The following is a 14,809-nucleotide window of genomic DNA, read 5'->3' as shown; positions in this document are numbered from 1 at the left end:
TGTGATCATCAGGTGGCCGTTTCACTCACTGTGTTCAAACTGATCTGAGAGCAGCCGGAGGTCTGGTTTTCAGCGCCTCCTCCTCCTTCTCTTCCTCCAGGCAGCAGAGCATCAACACATCAACGCTTCCTCCTGTTTACTCCCCCCCCCCTGCGACCCCTCCCCCTTTTTTATATCTGCTCTCATCACAAATCCCTCCTATGTGCCACCGACTGGCTTGGAAAACACGCAACCAGCCAGAGACTCTTCATCACTTTCTTTTTTTTTTTTTTTACTCTGATATTGACTCGTCTGTCGGCAGGTTTTTTTTTTCTCCCTGGAAAGCAACAGTCTGCTCCACTCATCAGTCCGGTTTCAGCGTCTCTCTCCCCCCTCCCCTCCCCCGGAGCTCTCCCTTTTCAGGCTTACCGGCATCTTCTTCCACTTTTTTTTTATTTTATTTATTTTTTGACATTTTGCATTAACAGCAGGTGCAGCCTCTCATCCGCGCCTCGGCAGCATGTTGGACCCGTCTTCCAGCGAGGAGGAAGGGGATGAGATCCTGGAGGTGGAGCGCAAAGAGGTGGCGGCCCCGAAGAGCGTCGCAGGAGCCCGGCCATCACCGGGCCGCGCCACCGCCGCCGCCGCCGCCGCCTCCGCCGCCTCCGACGGCCACAGCAGCGGCGCAGGGCTCCAGCCCCGGGGGGGCCGCGGGAGTGGCGCCGGTCGACCCTCCAGCCCCAGCCCTTCGGTCGGCAGCGACAAGGAGAAAGAGGACCTGGAGAAGATGCAGAGAGAGGAAGAGGAGAAGAAAAAGAGACTCCAGCTGTATGTGTTTGTCATGCGCTGCATCGCGTATCCGTTTAACGCAAAGCAACCTACTGACATGGCCAGGAGGCAGCAGAAGGTAAGACCAGAGTGGAGAAAGAGGGGGAAACTTGAAACAAAAACTAGGTTTGAAATCATTATTTCCTCTTGCAAAGCATCACTACGATACATGACACCAACTGTTGCTTCCACAGCTGCATCATGGAGTCCGTCTGGCCGAATTTTCAAGAATGGAAAAAAAATCACTCAGACTACTAAAGGCTGTGTGTTTGTGACATACATATCCACTCATATCCAATTTATTTCAAATCATATGAGGATTAAACTTTTAAGGTTACAAGCAGCGGACCGTCTGTGATGGTTCAGGCACAGTCTGTGAGATATGGCTCAACACGAGCGAGCAGGAAATTGACATTTCTTTATGAATGAAAATGTTTTCATTCCGATTGGCTACAAGGGGGATTATGATGACAAAGCTTTTTTCAGTTGTAGAAATGGTTGACACGGTGTTAGAGACAATGAGACAGACAGGCTGGCAACACAAGGAGAGGCTAAGGGATGGCGAGAGAGAGAGAGAGAGAGAGAGAAAGAGAGAGAGAGAGAGAGTGTGTGTGTGTGTGTGTGTCTTCTTGTTCCCACCCATTGTAGTAGCTCTTGCATTTGAGAATTGCCTCTGGGTGTAGAAGCATCGGTGGTCCCCCTCCTCCTGCTCTTCTCAAGCTGAGCTCTTATTAGAACAATTTATATCGCACAGGAGAGAGAGAGAGAGAGAGAGAGAGAGAGAGAGAGAGAGAGAGAGAGACCAACACCAACACACTATCAGTGCCATGAGTTACATCCTCTGTCCTCTACATGTCAGATTTAATGCACCAATTATGAAGAAAATAATGCCAGGAATACCACTATAACCAACTCAAGATATATAAGATCAATGTATTGATTTTGTTATGACACATTACATATTTGATGAGGAACTTAAGTACTCACTGACCCCTGTTGATCAGTATTACATGTCTTCACGGACAGCATGTTCCTTAAAGGCAGGGCAGGTGATTGATTCTGATTTTCTTTTAAATGTTTGTCACATGTTCTTGATTGTAGTCATGATCAGGGACGGCTGGTATAAACGGCCGTGTAGGGCTAAGCTCTTCCTTTCATCAACTGTTTTCACCCATGCTGCACTCCTGGAAAATTCTAGAGAATTCCAGAAGGACTGCACCTGAAATCCTCCTGAGATGGTTGTTCACACATGCACACGCATGGAGGGGTGGTGGGGGTCTCAGGAGGCAAGACATGACATTGAAAAAGAAAGACACAGAAGTGGCAGAAGAAGCAACAGAGTCCGCCCTCACGGAGCTGTAATGAGAATATTTCCCTTTATGTTAACGCTATCTGTAGGTCGACAGAATCACAATATCAACAAAGGAGCAGAGGCTGGTACCAGTGTGACTCCATTTAATTATTTTTTGTGACTTTTCAGTAATTCATGACGAAGGCAAAGTAGCATGCACTCATCAGCCTCTTTCACACATGCACTCCCGACATTTAAAAAAAAATTCCAGGACATTCAGGCCCTGATATTTTCAGGAACCAGCCATTCACACGCACACCTCGTTGCAGAAGATCGTCTGTATCTGAAGCTCTCTCAACTCAAAACACTCAGTTTTAGTAAAGGGGGGAAGGAGGGGGGGATCTGCATAGTGCGTGCAGGAAGATAAGGAGGAGGGTTTATTAATGTTGACTGTTTCTTGGTTTATATCACTGAAACATGATAAAAACACAACCTAGGTAAATATAATGTCGCTGAAGGCGAGGCAGGGTAAAGTCTGGGTGAATAAATCGTCCATGTTGCGTTTACACATGAAGCCCAAACTGGGGAAAAAAGGCGGGACATTTTTCAATAGCCCGCTGCATGTGTGAAATCATATCACTGCACTTGGTTTTACAGACACATAGTGATAGTTGCATTTCTTAAAAGAATGAAAAAAGAGAACTTGCACTTGTTCCTTAGTGAAGCATCATGTCAGTGCAACAGCTGCATGTGTACACCTAGTACCTCCTTCATAGAACGCAGCCCATAGATGAAAAAACAAGTTTTAGAAGTGAATCTCATTCACTGGATTTGTCGGTTTGTCCTTTTGTTTTTAATACTTGTCAATTAGTTTAATAGTGTTGTCCTTTAGCTTACCTTATCTTTAATTGTCTAGCCCTTTCATCAGCTGTTGTATGACGTATGTAAAGAGTCATCACCATCATGTTTTACATAAAGAACTACTACATACTTGCAAATGGATCATGGTGCACATATTTCTGTACAGGCAGAAAGTAGGAACATCAGTGTGTGAAAACATGCCGAGAAGAAAAAAAAGAGACAGGATAGAGGATAGAGTCAGAAATCGGGGGGAGAGAGAGAGTGGGGAATGATGGTGCATTCATGTGGTGATGAGTTGTAAAATACAACAACGACTCAGAAACTCGAAAGAGAATTAGGCGCCCAACATGCCGTCAGAATCGTCAACATGTGTTTTGTTAAAAACATATTTTTATAATAATTCATGTATTGCCACATCAACTTTTAACTTTTAACAGTTGAATTTCACTGATCTTCTTCGTAGCGTCAACGCTTTTTTTGTGTGCAGTTACAATATTCAGACTTTCCGAACTTAAATCACATTGAACTTAAACACACTGAAGTCAGAAGAGCTACCTCCCGACTCGAACACCTGGCCCACCCGAGCGGCACATGAATGCAGCACGACATGCGGGAAAGGTGCCACAGGTCGGATTTGGAACCTGGGCCAACATGACATCAGTCCATCATGCATTATTATTTTGTTTTCTTGCATTGCATTGAACAAGTCTACCACAAAATCAGCTTGTAAGGATCCCCCCCACCCCCTGTGTACATGCTGTTTATAACTGTTATCGTAGTGATTTGCAGTGGATGTACATTTGTGAATGACTTCACATATAAACATCTTTCTTAACAGCTGCATTAGGAGCAAAACATCACAGTGTAGATTGTCGGGCAGAGCTCAGCCTCCTGTTTTCATTTTCACACAAAGGGCACCTGTGGGAGAAGCTCAACAGTGCAGCGCTCAGTAAAGCTCTTGTTATTTTCTGTCTGTGTCAACATGTTATTCAAATCTCATCAGGTTACACTTTCTCCACACAGCTCATTGTCCCCATGAGATCCTCCTTTTACTCTGGGGCGTGCATGATGAAAGGCACTCTGCTTTCACGAGGGCCTTCATACAAGAAGTGTCACATTTCTATTCTTCTCTCATTTATTAAGAAAACACAGGATAGTGAAAGTTACAGTTTGATCCATCTTGTGTTATATTGAAGTTCCTGTGATAGTTGGTACATGCGGTAGTGTCTTAAAGGTGACAATTTATACAAAATACACTTCACCATGTTGTTCTTAAACTAATATGTGTCCCTAGTCTGTCTACAAATGATGAGAAAAGACGATCCTCTCCGTCTTCTTCCTGCTCCACTTTTCAGAAAATGTGTGCTCAAACAGGCTGTTTGGAGATTTTCCCTTCATGACATCACAAAGGGCAGTAGCCCCTCCCCCAGGTGGGTGACACTCCAACAGCTAGGTGTTTGTTCTGCCCTCTGAGTCTGCCTTCTCACTGTAAACAATAGGACATGGAGCGAGAAAGCACCGAGTACACCCAAGCCCTTCCAGAGAGGGGGCGTGGTCTGACACAGCTCATTTACATATTTAAAGGTACAGACACAGAAACAGCCTGTTCTGAGCAGGGCTGAAATAGAGGGGTTTATAGACATGATCAAATACAGGATCAGAGTGGATTCAGAACAAGAAACTTCACACACATGTTTTGAGGAGCTCTGAGACTTATTTACACTGGTTGAAGAGGAGGAGAATATGTGACCTTTAAAAAAAAGTGGAAAACAAAATGATGCTAAAGAAATGAAAAACATTTCCTGATTTTAACTTATAAAATAAACGCATTGTTAAGTATAAAACAAAACATCTGTACCTTTAGGATGGATGTATTTTAGGGCCTTTCAGATAGGACGCAGTGTGTGTTGCGCTCACTGCGGAGAAGGGGAGCGCACACGACCAAAAAGAAATGGCGCCTGTTGCTAGGTGACCGACACAGCAGTCTTGAAAATAGCTACTTTTTGGATGCGCAGTACGTTTGTTTCTGTCCACTATTCACTATCCCATTCATAGTTATTTATTCTTACATTTATTTTTCATGAAGTGTGCGGTCACATAGTCGTTACTGTTATTGGTGATAAATCATCTCTCGTGTACAAAAGTATTTATGTATCTTTTGTTAGACCATAACTAGGACAAATGCTTTCCACCTGTTTGCACGGTTGTTGTTATTTTCCTCACAAAAAAGTCTTTGACATTTCTTAGTTGTAATATGTTTCCATTTTCATAATAAGCTAACAAACAGTAAGATAGTGCTCTTATATCCTGACCCACCAAAAGTGTTTTGTCAGAAGTTAACTCTACCAGAGTCCAATGTGACCTCCATGAACCGTTTACAGCCATGTCCCACGTTTCATGAATAAAATAGACATTTAAAAAAAACACATGTTTAATATGCATGAAAGGCAGGACAGTGCGTGATTGGTTTCAGGTGTCGTTGTGTAAAAACTGAGTCACAGAAAAACACCTCGCTGTGAACATTTCTTCAAACACTGATCACGTGACGGCCTCTTTTATTTTATGTTTGTGCTAAAACAACAGTTCAGGAATAGAATTAATGAAGAGGATGTTTTGTTTGTTACCTTTCAGTGTGAATGTCACGAGAATATTTTATACAGAACCTAACAGGATTTCTGAATGAAGCGAGCGTCAGTAACAGGAAGTGTCAGGGCGCTGTTTCTGCGTGGCGTGGGCTTGTTGCTACAGGTGTTGTTGTAGAATTAAAAGAAGATCCAGGAGAACACTTTGATTAATATATTCATGAGTTTTAAGGTTCATCAGATCAAACCTCACAGCAGTTTATAATGGTATGACGGTGCGATGACATCAGGGGACAGATCAGCGGTGGCTGAATGGTTGTTGTTACACTCATCACATGTACCAGGTGTGTGTGCTTGCAGGTTTATGAGTTGTATTTTGCAGCACTAGATGAGCTGGGTTCAGATTTTTATTAAACAAGTGTTTTTCGTCTTATTCCTTTTGCATCAATGGGGACGCAATGGGGGAAAAAGAGAGGATTTTATTTTAGTGCATCCAACAGCAGCATTAAAAATAATTATCAGTGTTGAGTGGATTTAGATTATGAGGATTGGAACTGCCAATAATGATATTTCTTAACTGACAAGGCTGGTATGAGGAGGCTTTCAGGTGCTGTGGGAGAAATACGTAGATTATTACCCGAAATAAACGTTCTTAAACCAATTATTTAAAATATATTTCACTGTCCAAAAAATGCTCAATCAGGAGAGACGAGTGAATAAAGAAAATTATTTATCACAATGGATAAGATAGAAATGCGACATGACGGGAAGGTATTTGGCGTTTGGACTCTATGGGGCGGGTGATGTGTTTGGAGAATGACAATTCTGAGCGTCGATAGAATAAACCCCCCCCCCCCGGTTGAGGGGCGACACAGTCTGATGGTGGAGGCTGGGCGTCAGGTGGTTGTAGTACCAGATCACCTCGCTGAAGGTTGGGGGGCCTCCATGTCATGTCACAAAATCTTGAACCTTTTGGTTATTCCTGCATCCAAACCTCCAGAAGCTAAATTACAAAATGAACTGGAAGCCTGCCGTCTTGATTTATACATGTTTCACCTTCTTTTTAATAACGTGTCAACCGCAGAAAAGTCTCCTTCCTGCTGCTTACTCTGTCGCTTCAGTCACTAAATCACTTTTTATTTCAGGATTGATGTTTTTAAGCTGTCTCTTATGTTACGTCCATACTCGTCTCGCTGTGATGCTCGTCTCAAAAGCAGCCGTCTGCTAAGTACCACTTTCATACAAGTGTGCTCGAGACATAACAACTATCTTCATGGTTCATTTATCTAACCGGCAGAGACTGACTGATCCTGATATGAGAAGGAAGCAAGAGATGAAGGGACAAACACGTTTTTCTCACATCAGCTCGAATACCTGCTGAAGTCTCAGAGAAGAAGAACGCATCAGCCTGTGTGTTTTTTAGACGATATCGAGAGAGAATACAAGTCTAATTTGACACTCTGTGTTTAGATCACACTCTGGAGCTCGTACGGCGTCTTCAAACACATTCGCCCGTCAGCTGGGAGGTGGGTGGTACTGCTCCGGGCTGGAGATGCTGTGGGCTGTAAAGAGATGAAGGATTCTTTAATCTTCAAACCTGTCTTGTGAGGATTTTAGTACATTTTGTTTTGAAGGTTTTTTTTAAGCATGTATTGCCGTCAGGTCATGATATGAACCAGGCACTGAGAAGAATCATAAATCAGTCAGATGGCACGATTACCTCACTCTGAAGAAACACAACATACTGAGTTTGGACAGATTCCTGATTTTCAAATGTGTAAACAACCTCGCTCCAGAAACGATCTGCTGTGTGAGAGAAGTTGATAACTCACTGTTTTATTCTAGTCGTTTAACTCGAGCAGGGGAAAAAGATGTCGGCTTTTCCAAGACAGGAAGCTCGCACCTGAATGATCCCACCCCTGTGTTTGTTTACAGCGTGCTGCGTTCTTTCTCCCAGGATGCTGCTGTGCTAACGTTGGCGTACCCTCGCCTGCTTGTTGTCGGCTTTTTTTTTTATTTTTTACAAAAATTAGATAACAAGCTTTAAATGTCAGTCATTGCAAAGGTGTTATTGAATCTCGAAAGTAACTAAGCCTACCGTAAAATCCGGAATATAAGTCGCACCTTTTTGAAAGTCTCTCAGAGAGAAGAAAAGTTCAAAATGTCTTTGAGACGATTTCTATTGTGTTCAGTAACGTCAACAACGTGCAGTTTCTGTGCAGCTCTGTCGCTCTCTAAGTTCAGGTTGTTCTCACTTTGTGGAGTTTGCCCTCCTACTAGCTACAGTACGGTAGTTAAGCTCTCGGCCTGCAGTGAAAGTTGTGAAGCTCTACCTAGCGAGCTCTCTGAAGGCGTGTGTTAGCATTTCATACTGGTATATTGGTCTGGTTTATTATACAGTGTATAAAACACACTGTAAAAACTGTAAAAATTGGTATTCAATGTGCGTCTTGTACACTGGATTTTACGGTAATTCCTTAGTTACCGCAAATAGTGGAGTTACAGTCCCAACACTGGTCGTCAACAACACACTGGTCTATCAGTCTGTTGAGTCCTGGCTCACAGATCGTGGAGCTGGCCGTGATTTAAAATCCAGCCTCGTCTGTTAACGTGAGCTGCATCTGTGTCTCCGCCCTCCGGTGTTCACAGCGGCGCGCTCTCTGACAGCTAGCTAAGCAGAAGTGTATCGTTTAGCTCGGCGCCTTTTTGAGATTAGAGTCACTAAACGTTCCTTCCTGCACACAACGACTCAAACTCACTGATATATTCCTGTCGTTCAACTCGAGCAGGGGGAAAACAATGTTGGTATAGCCCGGTAGGAAGCTCACACCTGTGTGTGTGTTTTCTGCATGTGGAAGCTGCTGTGCTATCCTCGCCCCGCTTGTTGTCGACTGTTTCACTTAAAGTAACGAGTGCTTTTAAATGTCAGTAACTGTAAAATCGATATTGAATCTGCAAAGTTTCTGGATACGTTATCAGCTAGCACGTGGCTTTTTATTAATAAGGCAGGACTTTTTTCAGTACGTAGTGCAGAATGAAAAGGGACTTTTCTGAGCTCACACTTCTCACTCTCACCTTCTTGTCTCGCTCGTCTGTCAGAGGAGCGATAGCGGTTCTTAATTAGACGAGCAAAGATCCATCGTTCAATGCCTCCTTGTTCCCTTTTGTTTTTAATTACGTTGCTTTTTCCTCTCCTAATCAGGCCGGGGGGATAAGTAAGCCCAGGTGAGACCCTCCACGCAGTAACACCATCAGACCAGCTGCCTGCTTGTTTTTTCTGCACCACCGTATGAGCTGTGATGAGTCTCTTCCTGTCTCCCTCTGCTGAACAAACTCTCTTCCCTCTCGTCTCACTATGCTATTGTCATTCTTCCAAATGAGCAGGAAACGTGTCTGAACATGAACATCACAGTTTTCTTATTTACACAAGTTGGAGAGAATTAGATCATATGGTGTGTTTAAAAAATAAAAGCATAAAGGATTTTATGTGTGAAATCTTATTACTGGCCTCTTGTGATGTCACTTGAGTCAGATGGCCCTATCGTACGCCCGGCCCATTGTCTCATTGTAACGCCCAGAGCTCACATTGTTTAGATAACTAATTAACTCGTGCTTAGCACCCAGGGGTGTGTTTGTCTTAAAAGGAGGTGTGGTCAGGCGCGTTTCTTTCCCTAAGAGCGCAGAAAACGACTACACCTTAGACCACCTGAAACCTGGTCTAAAGTCTGTGGTGCTCACAGGATGGTGCACATGGCTCTTAAAGGGAATGAGAGCCGACACTCTGATCGGTTTGATTCATGTTACGCCCAAAGCACACCTTTGTATACTCAAGTGACTTAATCCAGCGTCTTTAAGTTCTGCGTCTCAGATTGTGCGCTAATGTAGTTGACTAGTCAAGAGTAGGGAACAGGAGAGAGAGAGAGAGAGAGAGAGAGAGAGAGAGAGACATAAAGGAAAACACAACACATGGACCATCACAGCCACCTAACTTATCTGTTATAAGTAACAGTTAGGTGTGATGTCTGTTTAATTTAGGAGTTTAAAGGCAGGGTTGGTCATTTCCTCCAGATCCACTTTTTTAAGATTTTGGTTGAAATTGTCTTTAGGTCCTGACAGACATTAATAACTCATGTTCTCTGAAAAAGGAACAAAGAAAATCCGTCATCTGTATCAGTTTGTAAACCTGTAAAAAGTTCGACCAATGTCTGCCACGAGGTACCAATCTGAAGAACCAATCAGACGCCTCCATGTCTCCCTGCTCGTTCTCTACCCCGTGCATGCACGAGCCCACACTCACAGCGATGAGCTGAGGTCCGCTTCTGGACCAACGGCGCTCGTGCATCTAAGTGAGGGGGCGTGGCTTTTGGCCTGCTCTCAAGGTTCATAATGGGTAAAATAAACCTCTGACCGAGCCAAAACAAGGAAGTTAGTCTGGTAGCTGGAGAGGTGCAAGGTCACTTCCCGAGCTCTGCTGAGGTGCCTTAAGCAAAGGCATCGAACCCAAAACAGCTGGTGTAGCAGCCCCACTCTGACATCTCTCCACTACTGCATGTCCACAGGCCCTGTGTGTGTGTGTGTGTGTGTGTGTGTGTGTGTGTGTGTGTGTGTGCATGTGTGTGTTTCATCTCTATATGTGTATATGTAAGCATGTCTCTCAATAACAGAGTGTAAACCACAATTAATAGTATGTAAATCTTTCTTCCCAGCATAGTCCCATTTTAACCACCCTTCTGAATATACAACAGGTTGGCTTTGCATCTTTTCCCCCCGCTCTAACATTCATGCAGTCCTTTAGAAGATGGCATAAAGTTCATTAAACTTGAACATAACAAAACAGTTATCACTCTGTTTAAGGAAAGTCTGTTTTATTCAACGCTGATAAAGATTTGGTTCTAGTTAAAACAATCCCCCGTTTTCTCTCCTTCAAGGGTGACTGTCACTGTGACAATAATAATGATAATAGTGATGATGATACTGAAACTGTAAATCCGTGTAGCTGTGGCATTTCCTCAGACTTTTTTTTGTACCCTTCAACTCTGAATTCAAGCCGCGATTTTTGCAAGAACACAAACTTTTTCTCCCACTGTTTTCAGTGTCAGTGGTGACACGAAGGCAGCAGTTAAGAAGGAAAACCTTTTTGAATTGTGCCCTCAAAGCTGAGCAGCACTGAGTGTGTGTGTGTGTGTGTGTGTGTGTGTTAACCGTGTGTGTGTGTGTGTGGTGTGTGCGTTGTTACAAACAGATCAATAGTGAATACATTATTCATGAGGACAGCATGTAGGCTGCAAACGATGATGAAAGCCTTGCCAGTTTGCCTGTAGTGTTCATGTAGACACACACACACACCCACACGCACACACCCACACACACACACACACACACACACACACACACACACACACACACACACACACACATACACATCTATTGATACTATGTGAGATGTTCATCATCAACCTCTGAAGGGCAGCGGGCCAATTAGCACCGAGAGGCCTCAACCTTCATGACACACAACCAGAGTTTTATTCACAAACTCTCCATAATTTCTTCTCTGAGTACCAATTCTAATTCCAAGTACTGTTACATCAACGTTTCAATAGTCTTATAAATATTTAAAGCCTCACCACACTTACCCTGTTTGAATGTGACTCGACAACTAGCATTGTTGTTGAGCGTGTCTCGGGTAAAACCCTTTTTTATTGCAAATACACACAGACAGATTTCTCTCATTTTGGAACAGTCTTAAAGAGGACATATTATCCTCCTCCTCCACCTTTTCAAACAGTCCCCCTGTGGTCTAAATGAAACATCTGTGCTGTGCTTTGTTCAAAATATAACATGAATCAAGCACCAGAGGAGGTTTGTGACCCTGTATAAACCAGCTCTCTCAGAACGCTCCGTTTTGGTGTGTGTATCTCTTTAAATGCAATGACCCCCCCTGAGTTTTCCCCGTAGACATCACTCCTTTGATAGCGAGAATAAAAATAGCGAACCTGCATAAAAGTTTTGTTCTAGGCTGGGGGTGGAGTCCATGGGTGGAGATACCAGGGGAGGGGAGGTTTTTTTTTTTTTACCAGAATCCCACTGTGACATCACAAGGAGAGCACATTTGAAACGGAGCATTTTTCTCTGTGTTCTAAAACTTATGCAGACCACAAACAAAGGACATGTTGTGGGTCAGTAGACACTCAGGTTACCCAAATATATGTTCAGAAACACTGTAGAAGTGGATTTTTCAGAATATGTCCCCTTTAATAAAAACAAGACTATACATGAATAAATCCAGGAATAGATATCACAAAGGGCTGCATGGTTGTAACCCCGCCTCTCGCCCAATGACAACCTGTACATATTATGTAACTGTGTAATTATGCACACAGAATAGAAAGAGAATAATTCTGTGTTATTTTGAGTCAAACTCTAATGAGATGTATTATTTGTGGATGTAACAACACTGGTATTTCTGCCACTTGGCACAGCACAGATTTACAGAGGAGGTTCTGAAAGTCCTCCATGCATTCATAGAAAACACAACAAAAGACGTGTTACTTGGACGCGACAGAAATAGCAACAAAGCTGGCGTTCCTGATGCCGCCACAACTTTACACTTCACCAGATGGCAGAACGAGCCGCAGATATCTTAGAAAATAGTATAAAAAACGACTTTACTATAGCACAGGACACACTGTGTGTCTGTATTCAGATACATCATAACTCTCAGAGTAAAACAATGGAAGGTATTTTCTGCAGTGTGCTGTCGATCCTTCATCTTCAGGAGACACTTCATATCTAAGTTTCCACCTTTTTAGACTTTTTGAATTAACCAATACATCTAACAAATAACAAATAACATCCCAGCTACGAGCCTCATCCTGGTTTTAATCGTATCAGGGATGTGGTGTTTACATGCACACAGAGAAAACTGGTTATCCGACAAATACTAGAATCCCAGTTTCTGATTACTGCATCTTATTTGCTCAGGCGTCTGACTTACTCCACCGTATGTCCTGCAGCATGTTCACCACAGACTGAAATCTGTCAGCATTCAAATGCTTTCTCACATCTTTAAACTTCCAATTATGTTGAATTCTTTCATCACCCAAAGACAAAACTTAGTTTCTTCGTCGCACCAGAAGTTAGATACTCTCGTTGCTGCCGCCATGTTTGTTTTTGCTGATATGTCACCTGGCTGAGGCCGTATACATGCAGCAGTATCCCCTTTTGTTTCAGAGTTCTCCAGGTAGAAAAGTTGGGATTCTCATATTCAGGATATGGGCTGTGTCATGTGGGATGTGATGTTTACATGCACAGAAATAAAAATGCGGATGCTTAAAAAACCTGTTGTAAACCGGGATACTCAAGTCCATGTTAACACGCTCAATAAAAGTCTGAACTCTTAAAGGCCCCCGTCGGCCTTTTTTCAGCAGATTCGACATGTTGGTGTGAGAGGAATCTCTCTGATTGGCTGTTCAGAGGTTTCATTTCTCTCCATCTCTCCTCTCAGGTTCAGTAAAGCTCCTTGAGCACGCCGCTGTAGTCTCCATGCTTTCACCCATTAGTGTGGTTTCTCCTTATTCGTCTCCTCCGCCTCTTCTTTTCTTTTTCCACTAAAAGACCAAGAGCTGACAACGCCAGCGCCATTTTCTACTTTTTATCAGACATTATTCTCCATCAGTAGACGACCTATAATACGAGTGGTGACCGACAGCGGGGTGAAAATGGTCTTCTCGTATTATAACAACGGACTACCGCCCCCTGCTGGCATGTAGAGTTATTTCCTCTCACGCATGAGCAGAACGTTTGGGTGGTTGGTCGTCAGCTGTAGTCTTTGTGGTGTGTTCAAGTGCAACTTTTTGGCCAGGACGTGAAGCTACGTCATACTCTTTTCCAAGTGTCCATTGATAGATTATGTAAAGTCAAAATTTGTTGCACTTTGTTGCTTTGTCCTCCCTCCTCCACCTTCCTGATTTTAACACAACCTGTCCTCGTTCTTCAGATATTTAGGAGGAGTCCAAAAAAGCAGAAACGAATGGATGCAGCGTGCGATTTCCCAGCCGTCTGCGCTTCTATTTACTGATGACTCCTTGGAATAATCCCTGATCTGTGAGCGGCAGATTACTGAAGTCTAAATCAAAAGCTCTACACTTTGTCTCCGACATCAGGCAGCTCCACAAACTAACCACACTGACATGAATTTAAAGCCGCTGAAAAAAAAAAAGGAGAAGTACAGTCTCTTTTGGCTTGTGCAGAGATGTTGGCTGTGGGTTCGGCTTCTGACAGAATGATTTACCAGCAGCTGATCCCGTGCCAGTAATGAGTGGGCGCTGTGTTTCTGAAGCTGTCTGAATATAGCGTCCAAAGCCTCTCAATCACAATGTCAGAGCGCTCCGAGGAAGACGTTCAGGACGAGTGTGAATATTTAGTTTCACAGACAAGATTGTAAAGCGTTCTTCTGGTTCTTGCACTTTTTCTTTATTCATAATTTTCTGTTGTAATGGAGGGGGGAGTGTGTGTGTGTGTGTGGGGGGGGTGACTGGTGTGTGCCCGCTGTTAAGGGTTTGCCCTCGTTCTGTATTCATGTGAAAGCTGGGTGCGTGCGTCCGTGTGTGTGTGTGTGAATGTGTGAATAGCAGCTCTCGCCCCGATGAGCACTTTCTCAATCCTTTGTCAGTCTGCTGTGCAGTGTGTAATCTGGGATTACCGTCCATTTGATGTTATGTCATCACCAGGGAGATGGAGCATGCACCCTGCTGCAGAAGACATATAATAATAATAATAACAATTATTATTATTATAATGATTTGTGTCGCATATTTTGAAACATTGAACTGCTTCCCGACAGCAGAATAAATAATAAAGATGTTATGGAAGGAATATGCATGATAATATATTAAATCATAAATAAATTAAAAAGGTTATGAGGCATGCACGGCACAGAATTAATTAAGAAAAGGTTCATTTAAATCACAATTATGGAGCGATTCTGTTTAGTGTCTTGAAGTCGGTCTTGGTTTTAGGACCACTTTTCGAAGGTCTCTGCAACCAAAGCATTTTTACTCGATCTTGTCTCGCTCTCAGACTGGACGGACTCCGGATTTTAAATCAAGGCCGGTCAAGACCACTACTGATCGGCTATTTTTCCTTATCCTTACTGTGGTTTCAATTAAGAATGAATGTTAAATGGACTTGAGCTTGTATATTTCTTTTCTAGTCTTCTGACTACTCAAAGCGCTTTTACACCGCAGGTCACACCTACACATTCACACAC

The 14,809-nt window shown here is 43.2% G+C and overlaps 1 protein-coding gene across 2 annotated transcripts in view; it reads left to right on the top strand.

The window, feature by feature from the left end:
- The first annotated feature begins 211 nt into the window (after positions 1-211).
- Positions 212-14,809, top strand: part of cadpsa (Ca2+-dependent activator protein for secretion a) — a 164,542-nt gene continuing 149,944 nt past the window's right edge. The window contains exon 1 of one of the 2 annotated variants that reach the window (XM_061041507.1): positions 212-886. In XM_061041507.1, the coding sequence (XP_060897490.1) occupies positions 500-886 (387 nt within the window). In that variant the 5' untranslated portion in view covers positions 212-499. The remainder of the gene's footprint in view (positions 887-14,809) is intronic. The other variant, XM_061041508.1, reaches the window with a different exon arrangement.

Source organism: Labrus mixtus, chromosome 7 (genome assembly GCF_963584025.1).
Source record: "Labrus mixtus chromosome 7, fLabMix1.1, whole genome shotgun sequence".
Classification (NCBI taxonomy): Eukaryota; Metazoa; Chordata; class Actinopteri; order Labriformes; family Labridae; genus Labrus; species Labrus mixtus.
This window is presented reverse-complemented; position numbering and strand designations above follow the sequence as displayed.